At 37.7% G+C, this 18,192-nt stretch overlaps 1 protein-coding gene across 8 annotated transcripts in view; it reads right to left on the minus strand.

The window, feature by feature from the left end:
* Nucleotides 1-18,192, minus strand: part of NfI (Nuclear factor I) — a 63,907-nt gene that overhangs the window by 14,095 nt on the left and 31,620 nt on the right. For 3 of the 8 annotated variants that reach the window (XM_074102834.1, XM_074102833.1, XM_074102839.1), the window contains exons 2-7: nt 5,875-6,030; nt 5,014-5,205; nt 4,485-4,692; nt 3,504-3,575; nt 1,747-1,842; nt 777-935 (exon numbers count right to left, since the gene is read on the minus strand). In XM_074102834.1, the coding sequence (XP_073958935.1) occupies nt 777-935; nt 1,747-1,842; nt 3,504-3,575; nt 4,485-4,692; nt 5,014-5,205; nt 5,875-6,030 (883 nt within the window). The remainder of the gene's footprint in view (nt 1-776; nt 936-1,746; nt 1,843-3,503; nt 3,576-4,484; nt 4,693-5,013; nt 5,206-5,874; nt 6,031-18,192) is intronic. The other 5 variants (XM_074102837.1, XM_074102835.1, XM_074102836.1 and 2 more) reach the window with 5 other exon arrangements.

An 18,192-nucleotide genomic window follows, 5' to 3' on the forward strand; every position in this document is an offset into this window, starting at 1 on the left:
GGTCATACCTTAAGCATTTTAGTTATGTTTATGGCTCCTTCCCACATACCACCGAAATGAAGGGTCATGGGGGATAATATATATTTAGTTATATAGAGACTTATTAGATAGAGACTTAGTTATTCTTAATTGGTTTGACAATGTAATTAAAGTCTCATACACAGAAAATTTCACTCTCTAAATGGACAGTACTTAATGTATAGCTCTTGTTAGAAGCTACACTGTATCACCATCCTTTCAACTTTGTATCAAACAGCCGTTGGCGGACTGCTTATATACTTAGGTGAGGACACCAGTCATGGACAGGAACCAATAATGGAATATTTTTTCCGCTAACCCAATATTAAGAAACGGACGCTACTTTTTCTAAAACTAATAACACTTATGTACACAGATAACTGATGATTATAACTGGTAAAGTTCATGAATGGTTAGCTATAAGGCATTGAATGCTTGCTGTCCATTACTGGAAAATACTGTGCTTAACATGTCTATAATTGGTGCCTACACCTTATTAAAAGCTAAACTAATGCGTTCACATTAGATTGGTGACCATAAACAGCACAGCCCTAGTGCAAAAAATGTGTAATTGGGATTAACATTACATTTCTTTACAAAGAGCAACAAGTCAAGAATGAAAACATCTGAAGAAAAAACTTTGGAGGGCTCTTTATTCAAACTTCCTTTGCCACATGTTAAAACATTCTGGGATAATTTAATCAAAATGTCGTAATCTAGGGCGTATTTGATCACTGATCCAATGCTTCATAACTCACTGAAGCACTGTCCAACCAGCATAGATGGCGTGGCCCGTTCAGCAGGAGGCTCAAACGCCGGCGGCGCCGGGCTGTTGTAGTTGCAGTAGTAGCTAGACTCAAGTTTGATGCCCCCGGAGCCGCTCGGAGACTCCGAACCAGTCTCTTGGAGGATTGAGGCTGAAATTTTGAAATAAAATTTTGATTGACAAACGCACAACATAAAATTATAAGCAGTATAAGGGTCAAGACCAAAAAGTTGCACACCTTAACGGAATAGTTAGAACTACTATTTTTTTTTCATTGTGACACAAAAATTATCCATACAAATTGTATGATTAATTTTCGTGTTACAATGGAAAAAGTCAATAGTACCTAATTCTAACTACCTGCGTCAAGGTGTGCTATTTTTTAGTCTTCACCCATTAATGACTTTTTTAAGTTAAAAAGTAATGTTTTAAGAATCTAGAAATGGGCAGAGAAGGTAAATTATACTGTCAAAATACGTGTTATTTAGATTGGGGACAGACTTTATCAACAACTAACCCTCGACAAATATACATCAGTATGATTCCACATATCCGAAGAGACGTTTTATGGACTGTTTCCTCTTACGCATCTACATAAATACTCTCGGAAATATTTGTGCACCTCGTTTGCCTAAAAGCCATTCTCCTTTGCTGCCACGGAACCTGCCCCCTGTTTCTGTATGTATTTTATACCAATAAGAAACATTTTGATTTCTACGACGTCATATACTTGATCAAATACAAAGACGTTTCCAACATTTTTTTGGTAATTTTTCTAACTAACTAGAGATTAAAGGCAACCAAAAAAGACAATCAAAAATACAAGACTAATAGAAAATGCTAACTTCAATTTTTACAAAAGAAACAAGGACCACAATTAAGTCACCAAAATATTTAAACGTTTCTATTGCTTTCAGTGTCATCAAATCATTATTTGTTTAGAGAATTATGAACCAAATTACCTTTAGACAACTTCCAGAGTTCCTTCGAAGAGAAGACGCCAGTTGCTAGAATAATATCGTTGCAAATTACTCCGTTGTAAGGATTGTGGCTATAGCCTGAAATATTCCAGACGTTACACTATATGTAAGGCTATCTCTGTAAACACTATGGGATGGTGCGATCATTTCAGCAATTGATTATTACATTTTAATTTATCAAAATAAAGATTCAATTCCAATGGATCATTAGGAATCGTAAGTTTGTATAATTTGGCCTTTAAAACTCATTGATTTAATTTTTTGTTCATCGCCTAAAAGTTTTAGGGTTAATTGAAAACATACCGTGCTAAGTAGCTACGCTGAATTTTAAAACTATTGTGCTTGGGTTTTAACAGAAGATAATCTGAGTGGGATGACAAAAAAGGTGACTAATTTTAAGAAAGCTACGGTACAGTTTTAGGAGTAAAGTGCTCTCGTGTAATTGGGGTTGCAACTACAGTAGACTAATTTTCTCAAAACAATTTTACTGAAGTTGATTATAAGCTAACTTAGGTGATATTTTGCTGAAATGACCAGACAACCAGACACTTTTCATCTGTAGATCAAGCTTCAATACGAAATGTATGAACGTCTGAGCTTTGACACGTGGACTCTATTCAGGGACTATTATTAAATCTAAGGTGATTTTCCATTCATTTACGGGGTCGGCATATTTACAAGAAGCTACAACATGATTCATTGAATCAGATGAGACATCGCGTTCCAAAGTATTATATTTAAAAGCAAAATATACCGTATATCTTCCATGTATCATTTAAATAGTTGAAATATTTTTGGCACGCGCAATGTCTCATCATTATAAAAATAGAACATCATCAAAACTAAATTTCAATGCTTTTCTAAACTTAAATGAAGTAGATGTTAGAAGAGCACTGACTAATACGAAGATAATAAGAGTGAAAGAGAAAGAACACCGACTACATGTACAAATAAAGACAACAAACGAGCATGATCAAACCTTTATTGGAAAGTGAAAATGTGGTAACTCAGAAATGCACGATTAATATAAGATAACTGCGGTCTATTTAAAACTATGCATACCGCTCCCTTAAGATAAGGCACTTGGTGATAAATCACAAGAAGTAAATCGTGCTAGTCATCTTTATACCAAAGAATTAAAAGCTACCACAGTATCACTTAATCCATCGACGAATAACAACAAACATACGAATCCAAATATAATCAAATAAATTTTGGAACCATCAAAAGCATGAAAGGTGTAAGTGCAAGCCAATGCTGGGATTAAGAATTATTTTAGAATGCACAAATTACTAGAGAACAAAATAAAAGAAAAATTTAAAAACACAATTTGTGCAACACCAATCACATGATCTGTTCTTTCTTTGCTCAAAGTTTAGTGATGATCGGTTTAAAGTTTGTCAACACCTACAGATATTATACATGAACCAAGTCATGTAAGTACTAAGACTACGTGACAGATTTTTATTGAAATAGTTTCATATTTGGAAAGTTACGCTTCTTCCACATTTTTTTGTCTCCTAAGACTTTTATCTAAGCCTATCTTGACCTTTAACAGATTATGGTCTATAAAATATTGCAGTTATTCCAAAATCTACATTTTTTACGCACACACTTGAATTTACTATACTTTCAGCCTTATAAAGAGAAGTCTTCGTTCCACGTTCCATATCTCATATTAAACCGATCACCACAATAAAGAAAGACCACACCGTTGACACCGACAGCGCCGGCGTTACCTTTGCTCTTGGCGTCGTGTTCGTTCTCTTTCTCTCTTGGCGGGTGAGGTGAGAGAGAGCCACTTAGGATATCTGAAACACATCACCTGTTGTAGGATTATTTTTAGTTAAGTTCATTCCAAATATTTGTTCTCAGTAGTTCCATTGTACTTATAAAAAAGTTCAACAAAGAAATTAACGGGAACATACCATAGCAGGACAAGATAGTTCATACTCGTAGATATACGATAATACGAACAGATAATACAGCTGACTACTAGGAGCGTCACATTGACAAAACGTAAAACAAAAATACCTATATTAATGCTGATTTATCACAATACATATTTATGTTTTGCGCGATAAGTCCTGTTTGGGGAATTTCAGCTGTGAATGAAAATCATGAAAGTTTAAAACATTACTCAATACATATTCCCAACAGCTATTGTTAACAAAATAGATATTTTTGCTTGACGAACCTACCTTATTAGAATCAGTAGTAGCGCCATAAAATTAATCTAGAGTTATTGTCTACTCCAATCTATCAGTGAGCAATTCGCGGTCTCATGCATTAGGTACCCTTAAATTAATAGTGTTCGCCAGTGAACATGATTCAAGACTGTCTCTTGTATTTTTTAAAGTCCAATTTTTGGACTATAGGGTAACGATGAGGTTTGAATCATGAACTTTTTTCAATTTTGTCAATTCGAGGGTTGAGAAAGCTTCAAAGATCACACAGGGGTTTCTTGGCAGATGAAATACCGTTAGATGGCGTTAGTGTCGTGAGGTCCGTTTGATGTTACAATCTCGCTTACAATTGGCTCATTCAGCCAATCACAAACGAGACACAAATTTCAAAGTTGTCTAACGTCCCTCATGATATAGCGCCAACTTGCCTACTACAGAAACCCTGACTGACACTGCGACCTTTTTAAAACTTGAAATCCGCAAAACAAAAGACCGTGCAGTGCCCACTGCAAAAAGAATAAGTGAGCGAAAGACCTGGTAGACCGTCGCTCCCATTACCATAGCTGTTGATGAAGTTGGCGAGGTACAGGTCCAGTTCCCGGACAGAGACGTTGATGTGGTAAGGGTTTACGCAGAGACCTGGCTGCGTGCACTCCGGATGTTTCTCCAAACGTTCCCCGTCCGTGCTTTCCAGGGGGATTGCTTTGAATAGGATTACCATTACCAGGTCTAGACGCCACACCTGGAAGATAGAAAGTTGGTCGATGTTATTGAATTGTTATAATTAGAATGTGGATGTTATAGACAAATTAAAGTAATTTATGTTGATGATATGGTTAACGAGTTATAGACGAAAGACGTTCGCATTCGTATTCACCATATCTTACATCGGGTGACAGAAAAAAGTGGTGAAAACGATTGTGATTATAAGTGTGTTAGACAATAAAGCCCCAGGTCATCCGTCAATCTCGTTTGTAGACATCCTAAGCTGTGCTTGCCAATCGCAGTCTCCATTCGAGAACTTTTCAGCCCTAACGCAGCAACGACAGCCAAGAATCCTCACCTTATCAGCCTGTCTCAAACAGTCTATCCGTCTCATCTTCCCCTTCTGATCTGGATTGGACAGCACGCACACTGCCGGCCTCTTCCCAGTTATACTGAGAACGAAGTCCTCCCGGCAGTCTTGTGTGATGTCCTTTCTCAGTTTGCCTAACAACCGCGATGCCCATTTTTGTTTCACTTCTGCTTTTTCGTTCTGCAAGTAAAAGAACATGTTCGATAATACGAGTAGGTGGTCGTTAGTAAGTTCCTGTTTAAAATTAAATTTATAATACATTTTTTTTTGCTGATTTTACTTGCATTGTTATCCAACTTACATAATATGTATAGCTCAAGTCAATCTGACCACCAGTAATGGGTCAAAATTAACCTACTGAACTGCTACAACAAATAGGGCAAATTAAACAAAAGCTTCTAGACAGACTTTAAAAAGTGTTCTTTTGTTTCATTTAAAACTTCTTGAATGAAATATAGCTACGTATATCGATTTTGCATGTGATTAAATATTAAAATTTTGGTAATAAAAAAATATAAGTAGCTACATCTGCAAACCGGTGGGATTGGAATCTATCTTTGAGTAACCAGTGACATAAACAAAATCGATTTCAAACTTCCTTAGGGATAGTATTTTATCTTCAAATTTAAATGGAAATAAACGGAAAGCAATCCTTGCAAACAAACAAAAAACCATTGAATCTTAAATGACAACTAAGCAGATATCAGGGCTTTAAAGAAAAGGGCTTATACTTTCTTAAAAGACTCATGGGCGGTCATGTCCATTTCCCATCAGATGACCCTCTTGCTCGTTTTCCGCTCTCTCATGATACCTTTAAAATTTATTTCGTATCAAGTTTCAAGCACATACCTGTAATTCATATTTTGTATGCCGCTCCTCCTCGAGACTCATCCGTTTCTCGTGTTTCTTATAATATTTTCGTTTCGCTGCTTGTAAATTGAACCACGTATACGAAAAGGACTTTACAAAAGGCATCAGGGCCTCTATGAACGGATGGAACTCGTCCTGCAAACATTCAAATAACCAAAAACATTAAACTACGATACAGACCAAATTTTCGATCCTGAACATTCCCGTGCTCAGAAAGCGATCAAGCGATAAAATTTCATTGTTAACAAGTCATATGGGAATCGAACCCAAAACTTACAACATGTACCTACCTAATCGATTTCGATTAATTGGCGGCCTGTGATCAGAGGCCTTGACGGAATCGGTTTATCCGACCAAAAAAACACTATGTCCATAATATCCACGCAATAAGAGCGAAACAGACGTCTTTCCATCGACGTCTGTTTCGCTTTTATTGCGTGGACATAAAGAGTTTTTTGATCAGCTAAAACCGATTCCGCATCAATAAGTTTGGGGAGACCCTCACGCGTTACGTTTGCGATCGCATCTATCATCTTTTTCTACCCTCTTCTTATGCCGTGTGACAGAAAGAAGTGGTGAAAACGATTGCGATTCTAAATATATTAGACAATAAGGCCTCTGATCTTAAAATTAGTACCTACCGAAAATACTATACATCTATTTAGTACGGGTATTTTCAGCACTACTGCTTGAGACTGATCCAAAATACTGGTGCTAAAGCGATACCAGCATTTTCAATACTAGTTTTAAGCCCTGCTCGTGACAGTGAGCCTTACAAGCAGCCATTTCGGACATGATTTTAAATTCTGGCTCATGAAAAATTGCTGCTGCGCGAAGTGCTATCAGAATGAAGCTTTTGTAATAGCCATCTTGCATCATTACAATGCAGAGTTTGTATCACCATCCTCGTAGTTATGTCCCTTTTTACGAATTTTTAATGATAGATACGAGTAGATAATTACATTAGACACAATTTGCTTCGGGATATAAACAATCGATCATAAATAATCGATCAATGTGGTGGGTGGTAGGTTTGGTTGGTCGATGGATATCGGTCTGTAAATGTTTCATCGATCGGTATAGTAGAAACTGACGATTGGTGTGATATCACCCTTAAAGGTGTCACGGTCTAAATCCCGTAGCAAATATTGTCTTATGTCCCTTTTTGTCCCAGAAGTTAATAATAGAAATTTGATACTCGATTTTAGCTGAGTATTTCTACACTGGTGGGCCTTATATAAAAAAAAAACTCGGATTGTCAGAACTTTCGAAAACAGAAGAGATGCAATGCATAAGAAACTGACACTGAAGACACTGACATTTAGACAGCACCATGTCTTACAGATTACATAAGTGGCGCCCAACAAGGGACCATTAAAGATGTAGTCCGCTTCCTTTTGGCAGAGTTAGCATTCCGAAGTTTTTTAGTGAAAGCAGTTAGTCTTAAAATATTACTGCTTTTACTAAACTTCGGACAGTGCCCCATAGATCAAAGTACAAGTCCTATGGAAATGCTTAATCCGGAACTTTGTTAATTTATTATTAAACTTAAAGCTGTAAAAAACATTCAGAAAGCACACGGTCCATTTGTTTTTAAATTTAAACTTTGGATTATACCAACCCACGTTTAACCACACTAAGTATCCATCCTCTGGTGGAACATCATCGTTATTAATGATACACTAAAAAGCAGCCACACTACTACCTCATACTAAAGATGAACAGAAATGTCACATAAGCTAAAAAACCGTATTTTCATACTTCAGCTCAGTCTACGAAATTACTCAAAAAATGCGTTGTTGTTGAGATAGTAGGTAGTAAAAAAATAAATTAATTTCATTGGTGAATATCGTAATCTACTAAGACCTATGACAAAACAAAAACACTTAAATTCACTGACAGCGGGAGAGGCGAAAAAGGGACGACGTCGGTTGTAGAGGGAAATACACCAGAAAACATTTGCATTGTGTATCTTATAGCCTGTAGCAGATTTGTAAATTGTTTTGGAAATGTTCTAAAGTGTGCCCCGATTTGGAGCTGTCGAACAAAGTGAATGAGGCATCGATCGAAGCAACAGGTGCTGGAGGTGTAAAGGTGTTACCGAGTAAGCTGACATCAAATTACTTTACGAGCTTTTGGGAGACCGTAAAGTTGTATTAAGGTTGCCTATTGAATGGATATTCATTGATGGCCAATATCACAATTCATTCAAATCTATTTTACTTTTTAATTATTTTTTTATCATAATGCTGGTAGATCTTTGAAGCATTGAACGTTATTGCGATTTACCAATCAAATTTTTACAAGCTTTTAATTTACTTGCAATTATCGAAGAAGTCGCAGGAGAATTTGCAGGCGGGTCATCAGTAAATGTCACCATTAGGTACGGATATGTGTATAACTAGAGTGTCGACGCAAATACAGTCGGCAAAATTAAAGTCACAAGCGTGTGTCTAAGGTTTAGGTACATTTTAATAATTATTGTTAATAATGGAACCAATAGAATAAACATTATAGATTGATAAAAGATATTCTCTTATACTTATATTTAGAAGTCCGCATCTTGCCTGGTTATAGTATAAAGGTGCGACCAAACCGCTGCTTAAAAAACGGTGACGGCGCGGAATCGCAGTGACGCATCGTATACGCACCGTTTTTATCGCAAGCTCTCCACACCGCTGCTTAAAATACGGAATCGCAGTGACGTGCCGTAAACGTCAGGACTTTACCGAACAAAAGTCTTGTCGTTTACGGCCCGTCACTGCGATTCCGCACCGTTTGCGTATTTTAAGCAGCGTTGTGGAAAGTGTGCAAAAAAACGGTGCGCATACGGTGCCTCACTAAGATTCCGTGCCGTCACCGTTTTTTAAGCAGCGGTTTGGTCGCACCTTAAACCATCACTTCCCGTGAGTGTTTTAAAAGGCGACTATTACCTTCAAACCTGGGGACCTGTGATGACCTTCAAACTCCAGACTCCAGCTCTATGGTGTGAAAGGCAAAGGGTAACCGGACTATTTTCCCAAGAAAGTCGTCTTGAAGATTTTCTACTGTTTCTCATGCGACGGCCATGAACACTCTGTCAAGATTGTAGCGGCTTAGAAGAGTTAGAAGGAAGATATTGCTTCAGATTCAAGGTAGGTCTGTCCTTTTGCATACTCCAGGGGTTCCCAAAATGTGTGCCGCGGTGCGCTAGCGCGCCCTGGTGTGTACCCAAGGGCGCCGCGTGGGACTCCTGTTACCCGGGAAACTAAGGCAATCTGAGGCCTAACGTTTCTGGCGCTCGCGATCGCCATCAAATGACAGATTTCGCACACAAAAACTGTCATTTGATTGCGATCGCGAGCATCAGAAACGTTGGACAATAAGGCCTCTGGTTAAAATCAACATTGCTCTTCAACTAGCTAGTCTCTCTAGCTACAAGGGCGCCGTGACGAAATTCTAACCCTATAATTGCGCCGCAAACTGAAAAGTTTGGGAACCCCTGGCATAGAGCATAATTGACAATGAATACGCAATCTAATTTATTTCTCACCTTGTAAAGACTTGAAAGAAAATTAATGCGATGTATTTGCAAACCATAAAATGCGTGTCGGTCGATGACCTTAAGCCATTGTTTATTAAGTTCGATGACCTGACTCATCAAAGATTTTCTAAAACGGTTATCCTTGTATAACATCGTTTAACGGGATTCAAGAAATAATTTATACAAATATTTGTAGGTTACGCGGTGCCACCCAAAAATTTTAATACAATGAACGGGAAAAAATATACAAATGCATTTTATACTTCTTGTATTTGACATCACCATTCAATTGACATACTTTTCATTTGCGGTCAAAATGCAATTCGCGAACGAAAAGACAAGTGGGACTGAAAGACAAACAAAAAATTGTATATATGTGTCTAATGAAGAGATAATAATAGATTATTGTCGTGGTATGGAAGGAGGCAATTGCTGGCTGAGTATGAGTATTAAACGAACGAGCTTGCGAGTCCGTTTAACTAATACGAAGCCAGCAATTTCTATTCCAGCCGAGACTAATATAAAGCTTATTTGATATAATATTTATTTCATATAATATTTGTTTATTTTTTATTATGACAGGGAGCAAAACGAGCGAGGTTATCTGATGGTAGGTAAATAACTAACACCGCCCATAATTACAAACAACTCAATGAGAGTCATTGGTCTGTTGCCGGCCTTTAAAGAAAAAGCCTTTTTCTTCAAAATATCGATTCTATTTTAAACTGCAAATTTCTTATCTAAAGCAGCCAGAAAAAAACCCCGACCTCCTTTCTCCAAACAATATTACATGTGTCATGTTAAAAAGCCTGCAATTAATTTAGTATTCACCGCGCGTGGCACAATACAAATACAGTATTGTATCTTGATCATAACATTACGTATGCAAATATGCCGATGCCTGTTTAATACATGTTGCGTTTAACTGTGGAATTTTTGATTTACCTAACTGTGAAAATTTAAATGTATTCAAAATGTAGGTATTATGCGCTTTTGTTGCCAAAATATCGTACAGTGAAAACTTAACTACTAGAAAAATTAGACAAATACCGGGTCAAGATACAATTTTGTACCATTAGGGATGAGACCTTAGGTTCATGGGGGCCTCAGAACCCAAAATGTTTTTAAAGCATAAAGCCTTTTATAATTTCATCTCATTTTTATTATATATTTTTTCTAGTTTTATTTTAGTTACTAAATATTTTTCGTTAGTTTTGATATATTTTTAGTAAGTAATATTTGCTATATCTTGACGTTAAATATGTGTATTTTCAAAGCGAAATAAATAAATCTAATCCAATCTAAATCGCATAGATTATTAAAAATATAACCGCCTACACCGAACTTCCGATCCACGATATCATCAACGTAGCCAACCAAATTCCTCGTTGCTAACGTACACAAACAACTAGCAGTCAAAACATTGGCTTCGTCTGCCACCGTTAACTTGGCAGGACCCTCTGTGACGTCACGGAATCTCCTGGCTGGCCGAACTTGCGAGCTGTCCAGAAATATTTTGGCAGTATTTTGGGACAGGGGGGTTTCCTGCTCTGTGCTGGGAACTGTTACAGTTTTATTTAAACTAGCTGTTGCATGCAACTTCGTCTGGGTCCCGGAACATTACAATTTCCCGGGATAAAAGAAGCCTGTGTAAATCTGGAACAATGTGTGGCCTTTTATTAGTGAAAGAATTTTTGAACGTCCGGGTACGATTCCCGAGTTGAGTACAAGTTTTTTTTTTAAATATATGAATGCAGTTTTTCTTGTTATTAAAATCGATGACATGGTTCCTAAGAACAGATCTTCGTAGGTATGTCTTATAGTTTCAGACTTTCCCATACTCACCGATCTAAATGAGCAACCCTGTATAACTGTACTTATTACTGCCCTATGTCACTCCGACGTTGTGTCAAATCTAATGATACCTCATTTGTTAAAATCCATCCAGCCGTACTGCAGCGAGGACCAAATAAATAAACATACACACACACACATACATACAAACGCCCGAAAAACCCTTCTCTTCCATTTCCAGCCCTTCTTCGGGTAGTTAGATAAAAAAAGTATATAAAACGTTTGCTACCGATGCGTTCGGAACATCTGTTTCGGTTGTTTTGTGAGTTTATGTCGTATCTTTACTTATAAAATCATTAGGGATGAGGGTAAGTGAAGATGTTACAGATAACATAGTCCTCATGCAATTAAGTTTTTAAGCGTGACCTTAGTACTGCGGTTCTGCCACAACAACGCGTACCGGCGACGCGGCTAGTGTTTCTCAGTCCATTGCGCGGTCGAGACGCTCGCCACACTATGGTCACCTAGTATCACACGCAATGGACAGAGGACACGCGCTCGCGCCACCAGCCGCGGGTACTCGTGGCTTGGAATAAGTTCGAGCTTTATGTCCCGGAAAGATATAATAGATATATCATGCGGTATGCTGACTAATATCTTAAAAGCTCCCGAAACTAGGTTAATAGCCACGTTTTAGCTATTGTCAACCTCGTAGTAAGGTGTTTTAACTGCTAAGATTTATATTGAAAGAAAGATTTATGAGAAAGCTATAATGGTTATATAATGGCGGTCTGCCTAAACAATTAGAATAACTAATTTTTGATTTTAAAACCAAGGATTTTAACTAATGTTAAAAATGCGAAAAAATATGAACGTGTGTTGTGTGTGTGTGTGTGTGTGTGTGTGTGTGTGTGTGTGTGTGTGTGTGTGTAGGTATAAATCCCTGAAAACTAAATTACTCGGGGCCGTATTTTCACGGATTCGACCGGCCGCAGTGCGAAACATTAGAGAAAGTTTTTGTCGTGATATTGGAATTTAATGATGTAAAATTTCAAAATCTCAACCAGAGAATAAATTTTAAAACAGAAAAATCCATTAGGAGAACACATAACTTTTCTTTATAAGTTACTATAGCTATTTCCCGCGACTACGTCTGTGAAGAATTCGTAAGTATATCACTATCCCACGGGCGATGTGCGTTTTTCGGAATAAAAATGTACGTATGATGGACAAAAATCCAAATTTTTAGACTTATAATATTAGTAGGATGGGAAATATGGTACATACTGTGCTACAAGCCTTACTCTGTGATGGCAACACAGTTGGCAAACAAAGTAATGCCGCCAAATGTACACAAATATGGTGGTGACATTAGTTCTAATTTTAAGAATCGTGCAGATATATGGTCCTATACATACAGACTGAAATGTTCATCCTCCTTTATCATTAAAATGACCTCCCGAGATTCAAAATAGATCAATCTTCAGAGCATTCGATTGAAAACAACTCAATAAACAAAAGCACTTGAACAAACATCCTTTCTATATAAAGATTAAAATGCTTACCTAACCTTACTGGCTGAATTTAAAAGAAAACATTTTTAAAAGTAAAACCTAACTGGCTGAATTAAAAGAAAAATACATTTTAAAAACTGTACGCCAAAAGCGCGGGAACTCGTACAAAATGGCGTCGTAAACATATCAGGACGATAAGCAACTATTTGGCGATGGGACTGTTTTGTGAAAATGTAAACATGCATAATTATGAATTCATTGGAGTTATTATCTCAAACTGAAAATCTAGAAGCTGTTTGTTGGAGAGATATCTATCTACACAAAATGAACAAAATAAAGAATGTCTACCTGCGACTGCACTTTGTTCTACTTAGATACGTGTCTAGGCGTGAGAGTTGTAAAAATACAAGCTAAAGTTTTTTTGTGGCCAATGGCTTGACACAATGTTTACAGTATTTCTCTGGTCGTGAACTAGAAAATTCTGCTGCAAGCTATAAATAAATATTAAATACAGCCCGGGATGACGTAAAAGTCTGCCAGTTAGATAAACTTTCCCCGAAAATTATTGTAGCAATAATAATGACTTTTCAAGTCAAACGTCCAATGTATCTTATAGATTTACATATCACCATTTTGTGTGTTTTATAAACGTAAGACCACTTAAATCAAATTTTAATATTGTTTATATGTTTATAATTTCAAATTGGCGCTAAAAATTGGCATAATAGGTATCCCGACCACGGCCAAATCTTGACAAGTACATAAAAAAACATTAATTAAATAAACGCGCGAAAACACAAGATGGCGTCGCATCACAATACGTAAGGCATGAATATTTGGCAAATGCTAGAACTGAGTAGCAATAGTTGGCACCGGCGCCGGTGATATCATGTGGGGATCACTTTATCGAATAATATAAGCAGACTTGTGATATGAACACCTACTGATATTATGTAAAGCTATGTATCTTTTTTTACGAGTGAGAAAAAACTAGGCAATGGGATTGGAGGCTTTCTGGCCTTTTTTAACACAGTCCATTGACGTTATTAGATCATCATACTATCTTCATCTATCATCGTCAGTTTATACCTACTAGGTATAGGTATAAATCGATGAACTGAGCGGTACAAAATTTGGCTCACTCTCCATACAAAATTACCTATACCTGCATACATTTGAGGGCCAGATTTTTTGCCGCTAGTATATCTGGGTATTTTATGAAAATGCAACAACGCGTAAAGCGTCTCTAAATGCGGAAACGACTAGGTTTCTCATTACTTCCTGTTACAGTGACCTTTCTGTTTTCATAGTAATGTAATAAGTACATTTGACGAATCTTCGTTTTAGCGTAATTACCTACATAATTCGATTTGAAAATATGTATTTTTTGGGTACACAAAACGCAAAATAGAATGTTTCCAAACAAACGAATCTTCACAATTAGTATCAGAAATACAGAGCATGTGGTGACTTATAAAAATAACTAAGTTCATAAAGTGTTGTTACGTTATATTGTTTTGTTACACACGAGAGCGCCGTCGAACTAAAAACATCACTAAGTTATTACATGAAAGTTATAAAGTGGATAACAAAGTTTCCAGAGTTGACAACTCGTTGAACCGAAACTTTATCTTCCCGTAAGCATACTGATAACTAGACATAACATCTACCCGTATTGTACTATAAAAGTGTTTGAGAAGCAAACTTTACAGCGGTAGTGTTAATGAAAGTCTCAGTAGAATTCCGATACGCAACTGTTTACAAACAATCAGAAATATGCATTTACTACGAAACCCTTATCAAATCAAACTATTAGGACAACTTCCAACGCGGCATGCCAAAACACTGGAGTGCGTTCACCCGGCGATTTTGGCGGCTAACCTGTGACGTTTGCTTCATTATTTTTTCTTTTATTTCGCGGTCAAATAATTTTATAGATATTGGCGCTGGTTCACTGGGGATGCCTCTGGACTTGGCCGTGGCCCCGGTTGGCGGGTCTAACTAGGGCATCGCGTCACCCGCGTACTGGCCAAAAACACGGCGCACGCGGAAAGACGCCGAGAAAAAATTACGTCGGCCATCTTGCCACGCGCTGTTTTGGCGCGCAACAAGTGATGCGTTTCGTTATGCGCGCCCAGCACGTAATTCCACAATAAATCCATTGTTGCTAACAGAATGCAAAGGTCGATGATATGCGTGAATGTACGCGGGCTGAATTTGTTGTGTTTTAGAATTTCCAAGATGGAAATGTCCGGGTGCTGAGTCCTGCTGACTTTCTAGGAATTTAGCTCCATCATAACTGTTGGGAAGGATTTCGTGGCATACCTATTTAAATTTTGCTCTATGATATCTTTTTCATTTTAATAACAACATGTAAACATAAAAGACTAATTGAAAGACTAACTGACCTTTTATGCTGTGGATAAAGAATAAAAAACGGCTACAACAGGGATTGTGCAGCTGGTATAAGCTAGTAACCTCTATCTCTCTCTATCCAGTAAAGTCTAATAAGAAATCCTTACCAATATTACAAGTAACTCAGTCATTCTCTAGTTCTTCACCCTTAAACCATTAAACCGATTTAGATGCAATTTGGTATATAGTTTGAGACCCCGGGAAAGACATAGGATAGGGTGGATGTTTCCCGTGCAATCTGAAGGTTTAAGAACAGCTTTTTAGCCTCAAACACAACAGTTTCCTTTATGAAACGGAACTTCAAACTGCGCATGCGTTTGATAGCCGGTTTACTGATCATAAACCGCTCGTACATTGTCTATCATTCCGGGTTGAACCAATTTCGCAACGGGAAGGAACATGTTTTTTCAGGCGGTTACGATTGTTTTTCGAGACGGGAAATGTGGTAATATACCTTTGATTACGATGAAAACAAATCAAATAATATTTAATGTTTAACTAGCTTTACGGGACGCATAATGCGTTGAGTTAATGAGAGTCTGGAAAAATGTATTGTTGATAGAAACGGATCGACGACGAGGCAGACAGAGAGATTTGAACGACTTGGACGCATAATGGAAGGGTTTGGCCTGACATTGCACCAACCGGGAGGTGTGGAAGTCAAGAGGAGAGGCCTTTGCCCAGCAGTGGGACACTATACCAGGCAAGAAAAAAAAGACAGGAATACAAATGACAAATGAGCCCGATGCCGATCTCCTACCAAATGGATTGATCAAATAAAGGATTCAAAATCCCCGAGGTTTAGCTCAGGATCGTCAGGGCCTTTCAATACCAATGTTGCCAAGGTCGGAACCAAGCAATTGCTGTTTCGCCTCTGCTGGTTTTAAGGTTTTATTAAAAAGAAACAGCAAAGTTTACGATTCTAACATATTTAGCAAAGAAATATAAAAAAGTGAGTTTTTTATGTATCTCCCTTATGTATGATGTCAATAAAAAGGTTCAAGTTTGTTAATTTTAATTTCATGGTTTTTTACCTCAACAATACTGTGAATTAAATACATTTAATTATTGCGTATGATTTTTTCTTTTATCAATTTTCAAAAAAGTCGTCACCTATCTATCAAGTCGTTTCTACCAATTATCTGTATAAAGTTAATGGCAACAAAAAAAACCACGGCGTTAGTGACGGAGTAACATGATTTTAGTTTCTATTTGACTGCCCGCCCAACCTGAGCTAAGAGTCGCGATATTCCCTCCAATCGTAACGTAGCGCGTAGTCGAATCAATCATCAGCCGCCATATTTTATTGCAGCGCGTATTTATACCGCTTTGGCTACCAACGTTTGCGCGGATAGAAAATAGTTTCAAGAACAAAGGGCGGAGCCTTGTGGCAGCGATCATTACGCCACAAGCTTATCGCTTAAACGAGCGACAGCCTAGCGTTTACCAGTGTATGAGACGGTAGTTAACAAGTACGTTGTTGCGATCTCGAGATCTTGGTGTTTAATTTCACTGAAACTTATGTTTCAGTTTGTATTAAGACGTATTTATTTGTTACCTATGATAGGATATGAAATGACGTATTGCTCCGTGAAGCTTTCGTACGTGTAGCCATAATTTAACTGCCATCGTTTACCAGTTTATAGTGTTTTTCTGAGTGGGTGTTTAATTAAATATAATAAGATCCCGTCATCTCCAAGAACTGACAGGCAGCGCTCAGTATTAACCATTATTAATTTACGTGGTATGTCTCTTGATAATTATTAAGTTATGATAAGAAGGGATTTTTCAAAATTTTCCACGGGACAGGGAACGAGCCTTATTTTTAGTTTGCTATACGGAGACAAATCTTTGGGCATAAAGCTAGTTTATCTAAATAAATGATGTTTGTTTGTTACCTATATTCATCATCATCATATCAGCCATAGGACGTCCACTGTTGGACATAGGCCTCCCCCGTAGACCTCCAGTTGCCTCGGTTAGAAGCGGCTTGCAGCCACCGTGAACCCGCGACTTTAACCAGGTCATCCGTCCATCTCGTTGGTGGACGTCCTACGCTACGCTTGCCGATCCGCGGTCTCCTATCGAGAACCTTTCGGCCCCAACGACCATCTACCTATATTTTTCTCTTCTTATGACTATCTTACCTTAATTGTTATTTGAAAAATCTAGTCCTCTATAAAAAGTCGATCAATAGTCAGATTGTTAGTATTTTCCAGTGAAATGATTACAAGTTCGTCTTCCAAGACCGTATTATCTAACACACTCGGAACCACACTCGTTTTTACCTTTCTCACGGTGTAGAATGAGGGTAGAAAGAGATGGTGAATAAATAAATAAATAAACATAAATAAATAAATATAAAGTTCGTATCGCATCCTCCCTTTCACTCGCGTATTAAATGACATGAGCGTCAGCGGGACAGCAACATACGAAGTTCGAATTTTGCACTTCGTAATATAGAATAACGCCTGCGGGGCTACTCCGAAATTCGAAAATCGAAGTTCGTGTCGTTCCGTCTTTCTGACGTTTATACTTTTTAATATGAGAGTGAGAGAGACGGTACGATACGAACTTCGAATTTCGAATTTCGGAGTAGGCCATCTGATCGTTTGTCCGCATTGCCGTCACGTTGGCCCGCTAACACTACCGCCCCGCACAAGTGCAGTACCGACCTTCTAGCGAGCTTATACAACCAATCGAATTCATTGAAACTCCTCCCATGCTAATGCAATCCTAGTTTCGAATTGTTTTACCACTTTAAACTGGTGCATTGCGAAGTGGCATGGGAAAATTGGTTGTACTGCTAAGAATGATGGTGCAAAGTCGTCTACATAAACATGATTTTTTTACGCCAGTGTCACAGAATAAGTAATAGAACACCAGTGTGTCGATGCGAAGATTTTTCATATTAAAACAAGTAAGGTTTAATCCCTGATGCAATAATGAGGGGTATTATAAGTTTGGTGTCAATGTCTATTTGTCTCACTGTGGCAACGTAGCTCCCAAACGGATGGACCGAGTTATTATCACGTGATAGCGAGCTTTTAT

The sequence above is a fragment of the Choristoneura fumiferana genome, chromosome 19, assembly GCF_025370935.1.
Source record: "Choristoneura fumiferana chromosome 19, NRCan_CFum_1, whole genome shotgun sequence".
NCBI lineage: Eukaryota > Metazoa > Arthropoda > Insecta > Lepidoptera > Tortricidae > Choristoneura > Choristoneura fumiferana.